Source organism: Populus trichocarpa, chromosome 8 (assembly GCF_000002775.5).
Source record: "Populus trichocarpa isolate Nisqually-1 chromosome 8, P.trichocarpa_v4.1, whole genome shotgun sequence".
NCBI classification, from domain to species: Eukaryota; Viridiplantae; Streptophyta; class Magnoliopsida; order Malpighiales; family Salicaceae; genus Populus; species Populus trichocarpa.
This window is the reverse complement of record NC_037292.2, coordinates 9,863,630-9,880,901: the sequence shown is the minus strand read 5'-3', so window position 1 is coordinate 9,880,901 and position 17,272 is coordinate 9,863,630. Positions and strand designations below refer to the sequence as shown.

The following is a 17,272-nucleotide window of genomic DNA, read 5'->3' as shown; positions in this document are numbered from 1 at the left end:
ATTGAGACACAGAGTGACGAAGAAGATACTTGGCTGAGTTAACTCACTAAACGGCTCACTCCGCCCTTGAAGATGATTTCAAGAGAAACGACCCCCCTCGCAGCACCGAAAAGACTAAGGTATTGCTTCCTTTATGTTTCTTTTTAAAGTAGGACGACCTGCTCTGGTTTCTGTGATTATGTTTTCTAGGTCTGATGTTCGGGTCTTGGGTTTTTTGCCTGATTTGCAAGGTTGGGTTTTGTCTGGATCGTCTCCATCAACGCTATGTGTAATTGGATGCAAGTGCAGTTGTAGACAAGGATCTAGCCGTGGAAGTCTGAATGTCAATGGGTCTTCACCTCTAGCAACTTGGGATCTACTGTATGAGGTTGCAGGAGAAGTAGAGAGGACCATTGGGTTTGAACCGGTTTGAAAGGAAAAAAAACCAAACCGAACCGAACCGAAATTAATCGGTTTGAATCGGTTTTCGGTTCGGTTCGATTCACAAAATTAAAAAAAAAATTCAGTTTGGTTGTTTATTTTGGTTCAAAACCGGACCGAACCAGAAATGCTCAGCCCTAGTGCCTGGATTTATTTTCTCCTCTAACAAGCTTAGAAAACTTGCTTGAGCCTAACACTCTCTCGATAGTTTTTTGGAACCTCCACGCAGATCCTTTAATATTTGTATATTAATCAAATACGTATTATTTTGAGTGAAATACAACTCGAAATATCACATAATTGAAATGACTCTTCAGCCACTCGTCTCCATTAAAGAACAAGACTCATGAGTTATAAATATCTCATGAATCCTTCAAGCTCTAAGTTTACAGTCTTTTCATTTTCAATATTTTTAGCATGCATATTTTTAAAGTCTATCTTTCTAAAATATCATGCAAAAGGTGGTGATCATGGTGGTGATTAAAGAGAAGATGATCATGATATGACAATGATGATAAAGGAGATGATCATGATAGTGATGGTGAAGGAAGTGATGATGACATGGTTATTGTTATGGTGATGGTGGCAGTGGAAATGATTGCGGTGGTGACATGAGAGTGACAGTGAATAAGATAGTCGTGGTGAAGAAGATGGTGATGATGGCGACGAAAGAGAAGGTAATGGTTACGGTAGTGAGATGGATATGGTGGTTGAAATAGTTGAATGATATTGCAAATGAATTACTATTTGTAAAATATTTTATAGAACTTCATGATTTGAAAATATTTTTGAGGAAATGAACTAAATTTGAATATTGATTGTAAAATATTTTATATTTATTAATTTTTCTATAAAATATTTTATAGAAAAAAAGCATAAGAAACTATTTTTCAAAAAATATTTATCAAGAAATAAATATAAAAAAAATCTAGAAAATATTTTTATATAAATTATTTTACGCAAAACATACATGTTCTAAATTGATTTAGTTTACCATTGTGAGCCGTTGATAATTGATTGTGCGGAGTTAAGAGGTGTTAGGTGCTTAGCGAGGGGGTGAAAATAGAAAATATATTATTAATTAATTATCGGTTTATAGCCCATTTAATATTATAATAATAATTATTTTTTAAAGTATTTTTTATTTAAAATTATATCAAAATAATATTTTTTATTTTTTTAGACATAAGTACATCAAAATTATCTGAAAACACACGAAAATAAAATAATTTGAAACAAAAAAAATATAAAAAAATTAATTTTCAAAAATAATTTTAAAATGCAAAAACAAATAAACTCTTGAATTTTTTTTTCTATTACTCCATCCTATTGTCAGTGATTTACTGAAAATGAAACCTTAGTTGCATCAACTGAAATAAGGGCACAAAGATAATAAAACTATAATATATAAAATTGTTATCAAGATAAAAAAAAAAATACATGAATAACTACAAAGTTTAATTGCGTTTTTATTTTTCAGTTGTAGTTCACCTGGAAGGTTTTTTTTTATAATTATCCATAAAAAATAATTGAAAGAGCTTTTAAACTAACAAAAAAAAAAGTGCAATGATGTTGGAAACGTAAAATCTTTTATGAGTATTTGATAATGTGGTGGAAGATATTTTTGTAAAAATATTTTTTAATTTTTGATATTATTATATTAAAATAATTAAAAATACATCTAAAAAATATTATTTTAAATAAAAAAACAAATTAAAAAGCGGGTTGAACAGCAGAAAAGGCACATGAAAAGTGAATGTCATCTATTTTGTCAAGGTACAATCATAAATCCTCCTTTTCACAGAATTTGCATCTAAAAGTTAATTTGTATCTCACGTTTCAACTTGCTGAATTGCATCCCGAGTTGCTTAAAATTGGATCAATTTGTCAAAACAAAAACAGAGGAAGCAAGTTGGCTTTTCGATGTTAACCCACGGCAAAAGGGAGTTTCCTCGCATGAAAACCATATACAATTCGATGGCTAATCTCCCCATTTCTTCCGCCAAGACTCGGGTGCGAGCATTCATGTGAGAAATTCTCGTCTTAAAATGGACTGTAGTTTTATTTCATTTTCCTGTTAATTACGTGATAATCAACTATCCAGGGTTATCAGTTATAATTATGACACCCGTGTGAAAATATAGACAATAATAACGACGAACAGGATTAATAACATAGCGATGCTTTGATGCATCCTAATTTAGCATACCAATAGTGTTACTGTCTCAACCATAATAATTAACCATAAATTTAGATAAAATCAAGCAGTAGCCAAATTTTCTTGTTCTTGCAAGACAGCTACAACATGTATGCTTTATGGAAACTTCGTGATTATAAGTGGACTGCAATTCGTTGTTTGATTCAAAGTTTGCACAATTTCATGGTATGCATCAAATTGGTCCTTGCAGAAATGGCAACCATCTAGCCGTATATGTAAGCGACATTAAGAAATCCAAGCTTTAAAATGAAAAAAGAAAAGAGATGCTCTATGAATCGAGAAAAAAAAAGATTTTTATTTACAAGCCTTGCTGATTAAAAAGAGAAGAAAGAAAGAAATCATCCAGCTTCTGAGAATCTATCTGCAGCAAATACTTTGCAAACATGTGTAACCTGGAACTAATTAAAGAGGGACTAAATTAAGGTTGGATCATTGAGGACGTACAGCTCAAAAATTGGATCTTTAACCATCAGCAGGTAGAGAGAAGCGTTTTACCGTCGAGTCTAGCTGGAAGCAGTAGGCCAGCCCTACTACCAACACCGAAACAGCAGACGGAAATTAAAAAGAGGATACAGTTGATCCACGTTGACCATGCCTTTGTCTCCTTGGCTTCTCATGACGGACGATCCTCAGTCCGTGCACTAAGTGCTTCTATTAATGGCGAGGGTAAAGTATATGAGTATCAGTGTGCCCATGCTGGACCTGAAGCAACAATTATGAGTCTCAATAATCACGTACAAGGAAAACGTATGAGATTCAAGGAGGAGCATGCATGTGTTTCAGCATTGAGTCCAATATAGATATCTAGTCATTCCTAATGCCCGATCAACGATCATTGCGAGATAAAGGAGAGCAGAGATAATAACTAAAGACATTTTTTTATGATGATAAATCCAAATTGTGAGAACTGAAAATTTAATCATGGGATGAATACTCACATGGTTGCAAACATGAAAAGGATCTTTCGTGGGTTGATTGCCATTAACCGGTTAAACCTCTTATTCCATCCATCAACTGGATCTATGAGATTAGGGCCACTGGGGATCGTCAGGGAGGGACCGAGTGCTTTGTTGATAACTAGTGGCTGCTTCAAAGGCTCCAGCTGAGAGCTCCCTGCCACAAAATATGCAGGAAACATGAGTCGTATGCTAGCACCAAATACTTACCTGCCATAACATATATTTGAGAAGTAACACAATAAGGCTAAATAGAATATTTGGGAATTTTCATGTTTGCTTCTCAACTAAGAACAAAATTAATCCCAAGTTCATACCCACAGATCCACGCAAGAGTATGCAGCATAATTAGCCTATTACTAAAGCTGTCACCCACCAAATTTCTTAGTGTTATGGGTTTCATGGAATTGGAGAATGATTAATTGGTGTAGCTTCTCAAGTTTAACTAATTCATAGGAAGAAGTTGCATCTTCCACATGATCAATAGAATATGAATTGATTGAAGCTACTTAATTTACTGGAAGCCTTGGTTTACATTTGAGTATATCTTATAAGCACTATTAAAATGATAGACATGAATTATTCTGTAAAAAAATGCCATAGCTTTACAATTGTTTAAACTGAATCTACCGAAGGGCATAAAAAACCAAATTGCCTTGGCAATCACATTCGCGTACCTTTTATTGGAAGTTTCTTTGCTGGTTCATCAGCGTCTTCGTCTTCAGTACCAGTCCACCGTTCTGCTCGGTAAGACCATTTCCGAGATAGTGCTCTCTAAATGCAAGCCAAGAAAAAAGTAAATAATTTGTCATGTATGCATGAAATACCACAGATATGAAATGAAATATTTTGGAATTGAAAAAAGGGCATGCTGCTCACTGTCATTTTTGGACTCCCAGAGCTCCTATCCAATGGTTGTGCAAGACTTGCGATGTCCAACACAACAGCAGCAGCTTTATCCATAGTTGCAGTATCATTCTGTTAGCAGTGACATCTCTTCATTACTCAAATACCATTTAAACTTTATGATTGAAGACATGCAAATTACTAGTAAGTTCATTCTTCTATGTTGTTCGCAAATGCAGCAGTCGGAGAAAGAGAACAAATTCTCCAAGGAGCATTCACATGCTTTGCCTAATCTGTATTGTTTCTATCATTTCATGGAGTCCACATCCATTATCAAGGGTGCTAAAGACCAAAAACTCCATATTTCTTTAAACTACACAAACTTCACAAGTAACTTCTTCAAATATAGCAAAATCTCAGAACAGTTTACTGACATGATTTAATCATAGAATAGCAATGCTGATAAGAAAAATTTGAAGTCCTTGTCTAAGAAGCTTTGTATACGTTGATGTGCTGGTATATTGGTCTGCCAATAGTAATGTAAAATACAGAACTATCAAAAGAAGGAAAAAAGAAAAACAGATAAGAAAGCAATAACCAGCACACTCTGGACATGGTATTACTGCTGTTTTTTTCCATTAATACTCATTGCCGGTTTTTTAAGACACGCTAGAATAATACTGTTAAGAGAAGCTAGCAAGCTTAAAGATCAATTCAGTTGGAAATCTTTTAAAAGAAAAGAAGAGGAGGAGGTTACCTCCAAAATTGCTCACCATCAATAAGGTTGTTAACAACGTTACCCTCCTCCAGTTGATTCACTAATTTTCTCCTTAACATCATCTAAAGTTTTCAATGTTACCCTTTTGTTCATAGAGCCTGTTCCATCCATAATCTCCCAAGTCCTAACTTGATCGTTGAAAACACTAACTAGGTGTTTAGCAAAAAAAATTATATTTTCTATTGCTCAAGAAGAACTTGGTTCCACTTGTATTGAATTCCACTTCAAAATATCTACTATAATATTCTCAATAGTAATCATTTACGTTCTCGACCTTGCATCCACAGAAATAAATGCCTCGTATTTTATATTTGAAGTAACATGTATTTTTTTTCTTCTTATCACAGATACGTAGCTAATTATGGGCATTTATCTTATAAAACGCTATTCATAATATGAAATGTGTGAATTTTTTTCAGAACTTTGAAATCAAAATAAATACAGGTGCAAAGATTAGATCAAGTAATTATATTTTTTTTTTTAAAAGAAAAGGATTAAGTTAACTAACAATGAGAATGATAAATTTATCACATAATAGTGAAATGTCAGATGCGACTGCCTGAGTGGCTGTGCAAGTGTATATTGATAGCTTAGTAGTAGTGTGGTGCCCAATAGTATGCCATATCAAGGTCTGAATATTAGCAGAAAAGAAGGGATTTGGGTTGAAATTAATTTCCTTATGCATAGACTCCGGATTATGTAGCGTGGAAAACAGGAAAAATATTACTCATGCCTAAAGTAATTCGAGACAGGATGAGTTTATTATTAACCCATATAAAACACAGGAATGAAATTAGCCCAGATCGACAAAACCTGAGATTCTAATAATACAGGATGAATTGGTGGATCCTCAGCAGAGAACAGAATTGAAAATGTCCCTTTTGGGAAGGTCTCGTGCTTGAGAAAGGGAAAACAACCTTAAACCAATGCAATTTTCATATAGCAGTAGCTAGCATGTTGTCACCCCAGAAGATCAGGATCAAACATCTTGAAGAGGAGAAGTTTCAAAAAATAAACAAAATGCCATTAGAGGCCTGATCCAACTAGGTACGTAAGCTTTCCGATCAATATTTCAATTAGCTATGAGAAGCGTGCACCTAGCCACCTACTTCTTCTAGGACCACCCTCCATGCAATGTGAGAAATCCGAGGCACCAAAGATTAATTCAAGTATAGAAGCAGTATCCCATTTGTTTCTATCTATTCTTTCCGATTTTCAGAAAAGATTTTATTTTAGTTGGCACCTAGCTACCCCATCATGATTAAGACAGGCATGCTCAGGGGGCAATCACCAAGCACACATGAATGCAATGCAAGCTGGCTCAGAAGATTTCTTTTGAAGAAGCTGAATAATTAAATCTCTCATCCGAAAATCATCTAAATCAAAACATCCAGGGATATGAACAACGAGGTTGTGACAATGCCTATGCTTTAGCATCGGTATAACATCGATGGCTTCAGGCCATAGGAATCACTCACTTTGCCGTTTTATTAAATCCAGAGGCTTGAAGATCTTCTGCACTACACGATGCTTAAAACACAGGCATTCTAGTCTTTCTCGTGAATAATACCATCCGACAAGCTGACAAAATTAAAAGTGAATTTATCGGCTAAAAAGTTTTTGGGAAAAAAGAAATCAAGAAAGAGGATGGTGAGGTAGAAGGCAGAAGTAGTCGTTGGTGGGCTAGGCAAGAGATGGGTCAGCCAGACCACTACCACACGTAAAAGTGATGGCATAACCAAAAGCTGTCTAATATTTGTCTTTTTTTAAGGCTGTTCCTGTTTTGGCGTTTCATGGGATATCTGCTGTATCTCTCCACAAAGAAAAAGATTCCCCTGCCCCTGTCCCTGCCCCCCTGCTCGTATGTTTCTCACTCACTCATGGCCTTGGACGCAAGAACTAGATTCCAAATTGCATAAATATAATATATAAAAAAGTTCCCAAAACAGACTCGCACTGTTACAGCTAGCATTCCGCTTTAGCAAATGCCAGCACCCCCGCCGGAAAACATCTTTTCTGGCTGAAGATCTCGAACCCATATCTTTGGCAAACCTTTTCTGAGTTCATGGCTGGTTTGTTAACTTTGTTTCACGTACCAAGGTTGCACTCCTTGTTTATATTTTTGGTTTTAGTGTCAAAGGCCCTACTCAAGAGATTCCCATGGATTCGGCCTTTAAGAACCATCCCCCAATTCCCATCCCATATATGATATATCTTCTTGAATTAGGAACGTCTTCTTTCCTTATTAGTGTATAGGGTCAGGTAATCAACCTTACCAACAAAAAGTTTTTTTTTTTTCTAAAATAAAGAATTGGCTTTTCAAAAATGAAATAAAAATAAAAAAACAAGGACAAAAACAATCGATTACCCAAGCTTTTCCTGTATAGTGTGTGCAGCCCCCACTAAGCCTGGCCATAATTACGCCAGCTGGCATATTAATTGTCAGGGTCGCAAGGGATTCAACAAAAAAACGATGATATCCATCATGTGTTAATTTAAGATAAATACAAACTGAAAAACAAGGAGCCATTGCAAACAGACCAGAAAGAAAATAAAAAAACAGATGATGCTTTGGTCGGAGAGGAGGCCACGGACGATTAGAAGCAAAGCCAAGAGGCAGCATTAATCGTAGAGCTAATCAGCTTTGCCCATGACAAAAAAGGATATTGCAATATAATTAACATCGAATTAGTGGGAGTGAATTTATTGAGCTAGAATGCATATATAAATGAATTACTGTATCTAAATTTAAGAGTCAGAGAACTATGAGAAGCTGCATCAGTACCTGTACGGACAACTCCTCCATTGTAGAGATAGAAGCTGAGCTGAGAGGCCAAGAAATTAAAGATCCCCCGCCCCCTGTTTAGTACCGATCAGGCAAACGGATATAGATAATATACAATATATATATATATATATAGCAGTCTCTTGAATCTTGGAAGAAGCAAGCTCTTGTCTCTCTCTCTCTCTCACTGTACTCTTTCAGGAAGGAGGAGGAGAGTAGGAACAGCAGGTGGAGAAAAGGAACATCAATCTTTTTTTCTTGCATCTTCCATTATAAGCTGCTAAAGAGTATTATATAATATTTAGATATATATATATATATTAAAAACAAGAAGAAGAAGTGATAGATATGTAGTTGGAGCTCTTTCTTGGAAATGAGGTCATATGGGGAAGATTTATCTTACTTGTTTACTGGTTATTTTAAATGTGTCAGTTATTGTTTTTTATGGTGTTTCTGTATTTTATTTTAAAATATATTAAAATAATATTTTTTTTTTATTTTTTAAAATATAAAAAAATTCAATTTTTTTTTTCTTGTGCACACCCCTAATTCTATAAAGCATATTTTAAAAATCTGGTCTGGTCTGGCGGGTTGACCTCAGATCCAACTGATCCAAGATTGGAACTGAATCGAGTTAAAAAAAAATCTGGTGTGACCTGATTGATTTGACAAGATCCGGTCAAAAACCCGGTTTGCAACCTGTTAATTTTTGTTTTTTTATTACTAAAATGATATTGTTTTAATTTAAAAAAAATTTAATCTGAATAACCTAATGATCCAGTCAAAATTTAAAATCTAGACCGGCCATCAAACCAGGTTTAAAAACTATGCTACAAAGTTTCTTTGTAGTGTGTTTTTCTCTGACTCTGTGTGACCCGTGACATTATTTCATCGCGGCCTTGTTTGTTTTAATTTCTACGAGGTTGCTCGAAACTTTGTTTAACTTTAACCCCTGTATTTATGAATTAAATTGAATGTCAACACATCAAGTGTATATGGCAATTTTGCTGTATTTCTAATTGATTGCATGTACTTTTTTTTTTTTTCATATTTGAGAGTATATATTTTAATTTTAATTTTTATCATTGATTATCTTTACTATTAAAAACTTATCAATTAAATACTTCTAAATTTAAAAACTAATGAGTAGTTATCTTGTATTCTTATGAATGCCTATATTCCATGAATTTAAATGAAATTAAAAATTAAAATAGCAAAACAGTAACAACAATTCATTAAAAATTAAAATTAAAATAAACATTCATAGTCACATAACCCCATACAAAAGCTAATAATGTCAAAGTCCTCGGGGATATAAACATCGATATAGATGCATCAAGAATCCCATTACCAGTCAAAGCCATTTAACCAAGCACTCTCTTCTTACAAGTTATACTAAAATAATCAGACTTGTAGAGCTCATTTTGGAATTTGGTAGTAATTATTTTTTTATTTTTTAATATATTTTAAAAAATATTTTTTAAATCAATATATTAAAAGAATTCAAAAACAAAAAAATTAAATTCTTAGAAAATATGATTACAAAAGCGTTTCCAAATATACTTTTAGAAAGGATATTTCTTTCCTTAGCAGGATACTCTTCCCATTCAAGTTGTAATTTATCTTTTTATACACATATAGATTGCAATGAACAGAGTCTTGTTATTGTATTGTTGTTTTTTTTTTTTTAATTTTTTTTTTTAAAATAAATTTTTAATTTTTTTTATATTGTTTTGACGTGATAATGTCAAAAATAATTTTAAAAAAATAAAAAAATATTATTTTAATATATTTTTAAATAAAAAAACTTTAAAAAATAATTATTACTATATTTTCAAATAGATATTAATCGGTATTCAAATCCTTTAAAGTTTGAATCTGCCAACGGCATGATTAATAGGAAGTAATGTAATGTAATGAACAGCACAAATAATATTGTAATAGAAAAGAAAAGAATGTAACTGTGATTCCATTCCATATACCAATATTATCTCAGTAATGCACTCGCAATTACTAGAAAAAAAAAAGAAAAAAAAAGAGATGTTCTTCTTTTATGACCACGGGAATAACACCCAGAAAACAATAATCTCAGCTGAACAAGACAAGCAGTGCCCTGTGACAGCAGCAATATATCCCTTCAACAAATTTCAAATTGCGAAATATGTAACTCAAAACTGCTATGGTTGCAAGCTAACTAAACCAAAAGAAATACGACTGGAAGTGGGAAACTTTACATGATTGGACTCTACAAACGCCTTGTTGAAGAATCAATCAATTTATGGTTTGAGGTGGGGAATCAGAAGACATTGTTTTCCAAATTAAAGCCGCCAAGTTTACTAACCACTCAAATGGTCAAATGTTCTTCTCTGGGCAAGCTCTGAACTGTATCTGACCATCTTCCAGGTGAATAGTCACTGCTATTAGATGAAAGTTGAGCCTCCGCCCTTGCGTCTCTGATCATCTTCAAAACATCCCTCATTGACGGCCGGTTCTCTGGTGTGAGTGAGACACAAGCCATCGCAATGCTTACAAGAGCCTGAAGTTTCTCCTCCCCTGCCTCATTACCGGACGCAGGGTCATCTCCAGACTCAGTCTCTTCCTCGCGTACTGACCGAACCCACCTTGGAATATCTGGACCATGCTCCTGAACAAGGTCCTGGAAGGGAGTCTTTCCAGTCAGAAGTTCCAATAGGAGTACGCCGAAGCTGTAGACGTCAGCTGGTTGGGTCGGTGGTTTTCGCACGTCTCGGATTTCAGGGGCTCTGTAGAAGAGAGAAGTGGCACTGGGTTCCTCCAGCGAGTCTGGATTTCGGAACGTGGTCAGACCATAGTCAGTAAGGCAGGACTCAAATTCAGGGCCTAAAAGGACATTCGAGGATTTCAAATTCCCATGGGTTGAACCAGGGTTCTGGTGGATATAAAGGAGTCCAGTTGCCAAGTCCTCTGCTATTTTGAGGCACGAAGTCCAGTGAAGAGGCTTTCCACCGCCTGAAGTTCTAGTTCCTGTACAATAATTCAGAAACTGTTAATGCTATACCAAGAGAAATCTCCAAATACGAATTTAAACGCAGATGATAATTTTGCATTAGAGTTTCTATGGGCCGAGACCAAAATTAATGGATCCACCTTAAAAGGAAAGAAAATTCTAAGGTTATTTATGCAGAAGTGTATTGTATGGCACCAAAAAAGGCCATTGATGAATCTTCCAAGTTGAGCTGAAGTCGGAATCGCAGTTGCTTCCACCCCAATAATAATATACTAAAAACACCTCTGAACATTTTGTTGTGCCTCATCTTCTAGCATATAAATATTCAGTTCTCAAATCCAGTCAGTACTCGTGACGTCAACCTTCCAAGAACAAACGTGCTTTCAGGCAGAAAATTTCAATACATCCAAGTTTGCGAGTCAACAATTACCGGGTTAGCAAGAAGGGTAAGGAAGCAAACATGTTACGTGATTAGACAATATATAACAAACACAACTTCAAGCAAAAACTATTTGACCTTAAAAAATCAATTCCAGCACAAGATAAGAGGTTATAGTAACTAGTTTAGAGCTCTGCTCGCTAAGATGATGTTTAAATCAATAACCCTCAACCAGAGAACTCATACTTGCTCATTCTTATTAGGCTCCTGAGCAAAGATACAAGACCGTTTCAAAGAACCGGATTGAAGGGAAAACTCTCCAGGGTTCGACATAATGCACCTCGTGAAACAATAATAATATTCTTGTTGGTAAGGAAAATTAGCCCTTCCTCTAATTTCTACAGAACAAATGTTGGGCATTGTCAGTACAATCTATTGAAGAAGCATAAGCTAATGACGTAACCTGTTCAGTGGGGGTATTTAGCTCAGCGGTACTCTCTTCAAGGAGAGGGAGTAAGATTATCTTCGATTCCTAATCTTGTCATAAGAAGAAAAAGACTGGAAATGTAACATGCATGGAAGCCCTATAATCATGCAAGAGACACAATGCCAGTCAATTCAAAAGGGAAAAAATGTGGAAGTAAGGAAGCCCAGAACAGCAGTTATCTTATCAACAAAAAAAACAATCCCTTTCAAGTTTCGTTGCTGATTGGATGATTAAAAAAGGAATTATTGTATCACGAAAGTACTCACACACGTGCAAACCGGAGAATGATGAACCGACATCTACGGCACGTGTGAGTGGGACAAGTCTAACATGCGGGGATGAGACTAGGACACGCTATCGGTTTATTAGCTGTCGATTAAAGGCATGAGCTTTTTCGAGATTGAGTTCTAATTCTTGAAAAAAGGAAAGGTTGTCCTTGTCTTCCTCAATCTCTAGGAGGAGGACGATCACCAAGTGATATAAAAAAAAAATTAAAAAAAAGTTTTTACACATTATTGTTATTATTATTATTATGGTGAGAACCCTAGACCCATCACCATTAGATACTCGTATAAAATCTAAGGGTATGCTCTAAACACAGGTACAATGTCTATAACTATTTCAGTCAAAACCCTAGACCCATCGCCATTTTACCGAATGTTCACTTCAAAGCCAATAACGATGGATATGATCATCTCCAAAAAGTTTGCATTAGCAGTCCTAGAAAAGCGTATTAGCATTGTCTCTTCTCTTCTTTTCTTTTCTCTCTCTCTCTCTTTCTTTAATGGTGCTGTCTCCCCTTTTTTTGTGTTCAATTTCTAATGGATGGCCCTGAGCTCTACCAACTCATTTTCCTGGGAGTGGGGACACAGGGAGTACACAATAGAGGGTCCTGCACGGCCTAGTAGTACTAGATCCAACGGTCGACATGTTCACGTGTGCCAGTCCATTGTTTTTTACTTCGTCGACCTCCTCCTACAGAGTTTCTCACTCTTTATAGTTTATAGAATAGAATAGCCCTATGAACGTCATACTTCTCCTCCTATCCAATGTGTCTGTGTCCATATAAACACAGTCTATCTAACGTGGCAGGTGGCCATGATTTTAATGGAGGGCAGGGAGCATGACTTCAAAACCATATAATATTGCAAAATGTCTGCCTAAAGCTGGGCACATTCATTCAAGTTCTACAGACTAGCGTGGGTACTCATTCCTTCGTGCTCACTAGAGCACGGAGCACTCCCTTAATGCTTTAATTCACATTGAACATTGTGCTTAAGAGTGAGGAGTTTGACCTAATGGCATGCTCTCTCGTTAGTTATTACCAGTCAAGACATGGACTTGGCTTCAATGGTCAATGAAAACCGGTCCAGATCTGGTACCCTAGAATTGAGGGGTTGAAGTTGTTTAATGTTCCATAGATGGGACCGTCAATATTCACATTAGGGTTTGCCATGGAGACCAGGGGACTAGAGGTAAAAAACAAAAGAAAAGGCAAAGGAAAGCAGAACAAAATGATTGATCAAATCAGAGAAATAAAGCAGTACTAATTTAAACTTACTAATTATTAGTAGAAAACATGTAATGATTTCTCCGACTTACCGTGGAGGAGAGAAAAGAGACTGCCGTTGGGGAAATAATCATATACAAGTAGCCTTTCCTCCTTAGCCTGAAAATAAGCCCTGAGTGGGACCAGGATGGGATGCCTTAGCCTACCAAGCAGTTCCATGTGTCTCCTGAAATCCTCAAGCCTAGGATATCTTGAATCTTTCAACCTTTTAACGGTCACGATGAACCCAGACTCCATCACAGCTTTGTATGTACTCCCTATAGTACCCCTCCCCAAAGTCTCAGCTGACGCCTTCAATAAATCCTCTAAGCTGTAACACATCTTCTGATCCCCTGCACCCAAGAACACCAGACTCCCTAACCCCTCACCCTCCCATAAAACCCCCCCCTGTCTCCCACCACTATTACCATCCATGCCGCCGCCGCCTCCTCCTAATGCTTCTCCTCCTCTTTCAGCACCAACCACCCCTACAACCGATGACCCCTCTTTCTTGGGGCCATCCTCGAAACAAAAACAGCGTGCCAAAAGTAGACAAATTATAACAAACATAAACCCGCCAACACTTCCTGCTACAATCTTGATTATCTTGCTATGGTTGGAGGATGGTTTTGAAGTTGGAGAAGTTGGGCTTGGAGATGGTCCTAAATTTAGATTGTTGCAAGGATTTTGAATTTGTTCCCCACAAAGATTGAGATTACCAATGAATGAGGATGTGTTGAACCTAATCAATGACGAGGTTACAGGAATTTGACCAGAGAGTTGATTGTTGGACACATTGAAGAATCTTAGACTGGTTTGGTTCAAAGGAGGGATTGCCCCAGTGAACTTATTATCTTCCAAGTAGAGAACATACAAACGACTGAGTTTGAGGAGGGACGCTGGGATTGGACCAGAGATTTGGTTTTGCGCTAAAACTATGACTTTTAAACGGTGTAGGCCTGTAATGGAATCTGGGAAATCACTAGAGAAGTTGTTGGTTTGAAGGAAGAGAGATTTGAGATTGACGAGGCCAGAAAGACTTGGGATTTGGCCTGAAAGTGAGTTCCCTTTGAAGCTCAAGACTCGAAGTTGATCTAATTGGTTTAGGATTTTGGCATCTAGAGTACCACTCAGGTTTTGGTACTCTACAACAAGCTTTGTGACCCTTCCATTCTTGCATTCTTTGACACCTTGCCATTTGCACACATTGATTCCTTGTTGCCATGAGAGGGAGTTTAGAGGATCAATGGCTGATTTGAGGGTTAAAAGAGCCTCAGCATCGCCTGATCTAACTGGGGAAAGAAGTGAAACAACACACAAGTATAACAATGAGAGGAGAAATGGATACCTCGAAACGAGAGGTTCCATCTTAATCTTTGAATTGAATGTTTTTTGAAAAGTTGACTCTAGAAAAGAATGGAGGATTAGTAATTAAAACAGAATCTCTGAGATCATGGTCTTAACTCTTAATCGAGACTCTTGACAGGAAATATTGGACTATGATTAAATTTTGGTTCTTTGTTTCCAAAAAGAGCTGAAGAACACCAAAACCTATAAATACAGGGTATCTTTGATGTGCTTACCTTGTTCTAGTAGTAAAATCTTTCCGAGGAACTAAAAGGCCAAAAACACTTTCAGGTCCTTTTTTGGCGCTTTTAATTAAAATTTGCCCAGTCACTTTCAAAACACCAAATCTTCAAGATCTACCATTAACATAACATACCGCCATAAGACTTGAGAGCTGGAAGAACCATCTCCATCAAAGAAGACGCGCCAAAATTTTAGTCATTTTCAGTTGACTGAATAAAAACAGCTGGGCAGCTTGGAAGTAAAATTTTGAAGCAGAAACATGCGGGCAGTAATGGAAGCTCGCCTGCTAACTCAGGTCATTGGATGGGGATTTAAGGCCAACGAAAGACTCGTTGTTGAAGTGAAGTCTGAGATTCAATCAAGGAAGACACTGGGACTGACCATTTGGCATCGTTTCTCCATCTCTTTGCTTTGAGCTGCTTGCAAAAACTCACGGACATCACAGTACTGAAAAGCCCTCACGTGAACTGAGCTCAGAACTTGCAGACTAGAAAAGAGTAAATCTTTCTTTTTTCCTCTCTGATTTCTGGTACTTGCTAATAATATAATTATCGAAAGGCATTATTGAACAGAGGCAAATTACAATACTGCATCTATTTTTATCCTTTTCTGTTCAATTTCTTGGGCTGCTCAAAACCCACACCCCCTTTCTTCTTCTTTCCCCCCCTTTTTTTCCAAGTAAATGTTGAATCTTTGAGTGAGGAGATCCAATGTGAACTCCCTCAGCTCCTCCTCCACTTCTGCAGATCAGCATGGAAATGCAAAACCCAACTCAGAAAACAACCACCCCATTTCCCTGCTTTGCTTAACGAATCAAAGCAAGTAGCAACTCTAGCTGCCAGAGCAGTTTGTTAACTGAGAGAAGAAAGAATAAGATAGTAGTTTCTTTGTGGTAGTTGATGAATATGAAGCAGCAAGAAATGCAATAAGATTCGAAATTCTGAACGAATGAATGATACAGCTAAGCTAAGAGAGCCCGACCCTCTCCCTCCCAAATGCAATACAGTTTATTAATCACAAATCCACTTCAAGGGTAAATGAAATGTTGTGGTAGTAATAACTCGAGAGAGAGAGAGCGTGTATATATGCATGTAAGAAGCAGTGGGTAAAGTAACTTGATCAGTAGACGAGAGAGGAACATCCGTAGCTTTTGCTTACAGTTAGAGTCTCAGGAAATGGGTGAAGGAGTTGAAGGCAGGCAAAAGGAGGACATGCTTTGTTTGTTCATCAGTAACCAATTTGGAGTTAGCATGAAACGTGTCGGCATTAAATGGGATCAAGGTAGGTGGGAGTAGGATCACTTAGTAGTTGAGTTCACGTTAAGATTCTTTTGGTGGTGAAATGCAGTCCTGATACAGTACAGGAGACTGCTAGCAACCAGCGACTGCTCTTCTTTTTCTCTGTGTTTTTTTTTTAAAAAGAAATTGTTTGGATGAATGGTCGAACAACTAGTATAGATAGCTAATTGCAAGCTGTCACGTTGAATTTTTGTCGAGAGCCAAGGTGATTCAAAAGAATATGATTTGCCGGACAATCCCGACGTTGTTGCCTGAAATATAGGCCAAAGATTTTGATCGCACGACCATGTTGAATGGGTCCATTGATTTCCTTCTTCCTCGTTCATTGCTCCTTTACAATGGGGAAATAATGCACCGAGAGATTTTAGCTTCAAACTAGTTTTTATACACACCAAAATGGTTGTAAAATTAGTCGCGGGTCATTAAAAAAAATTAAGAGCAAAAAATATTTATGAATCCGTAATGTATATTCTAAAACAAAAAAGATTTTAATAATGAAGTTCAGCTCCAAAATTCATGGTGATAATCTTGAAAAAAAATTAAAAAACTTAATTTCAGATTAATTTAATGTTGAGTGATGAAATCGGCACAAATAATATTTAATTAAAAAAAAAAAATGAATTCGAATCAACCAAATAAACTTGAAAAAAAAATTATGTACATCACATGTTCAATAAATTTTTTACCTAAAAAATTATTTTTCATTAAATTACAAGGTCCATGATAATTTTTTATATGAAACTTATTATGTTATATAGCATGTAAATTAGGCTTTTATTTTTGTTGTGGAAAACCGAACAAGAATAAGTTTATTTTTTAGTTATGTGGGGTTTGAAATTGTGTTATAACTTGTTTTTTTATTAAAATTTAAAATTAGTATTTTTGAATCATTTTGATATGTTGATGTAAGAAATAATTTTTTTAAAATAAATATTATTTTAATACATTTCTAAATAACAAAATAATTTAAAAAATAATTT

The 17,272-nt window shown here is 36.0% G+C and overlaps 2 protein-coding genes across 2 annotated transcripts; both read right to left on the bottom strand.

Annotated features, from left to right (window-relative positions):
* Positions 1-2,885: 2,885 nt before the first annotated feature.
* On the bottom strand, positions 2,886-8,376 carry LOC7471472 (uncharacterized). The gene is made up of 5 exons (XM_024606783.2): positions 8,004-8,376; positions 4,474-4,572; positions 4,272-4,368; positions 3,577-3,751; positions 2,886-3,340 (listed from the first exon to the last, which is right to left on the bottom strand). The coding sequence occupies exons 1-5, from the start codon at positions 8,022-8,024 to the stop codon at positions 3,280-3,282; spliced, it is 453 nt and encodes a 150-aa protein (XP_024462551.2). The 5' UTR covers positions 8,025-8,376; the 3' UTR covers positions 2,886-3,279.
* A 1,568-nt stretch (positions 8,377-9,944) lies between these two features.
* On the bottom strand, positions 9,945-16,387 carry LOC7471471 (inactive leucine-rich repeat receptor-like serine/threonine-protein kinase At1g60630). Its single transcript, XM_024607888.2, has 2 exons — positions 13,458-16,387; positions 9,945-11,006 (listed from the first exon to the last, which is right to left on the bottom strand). Exons 1-2 carry the CDS (start codon positions 14,770-14,772, stop codon positions 10,348-10,350), a joined length of 1,974 nt encoding a protein of 657 aa, XP_024463656.1. The 5' UTR covers positions 14,773-16,387; the 3' UTR covers positions 9,945-10,347.
* Between the last annotated feature and the right edge of the window lie 885 nt (positions 16,388-17,272).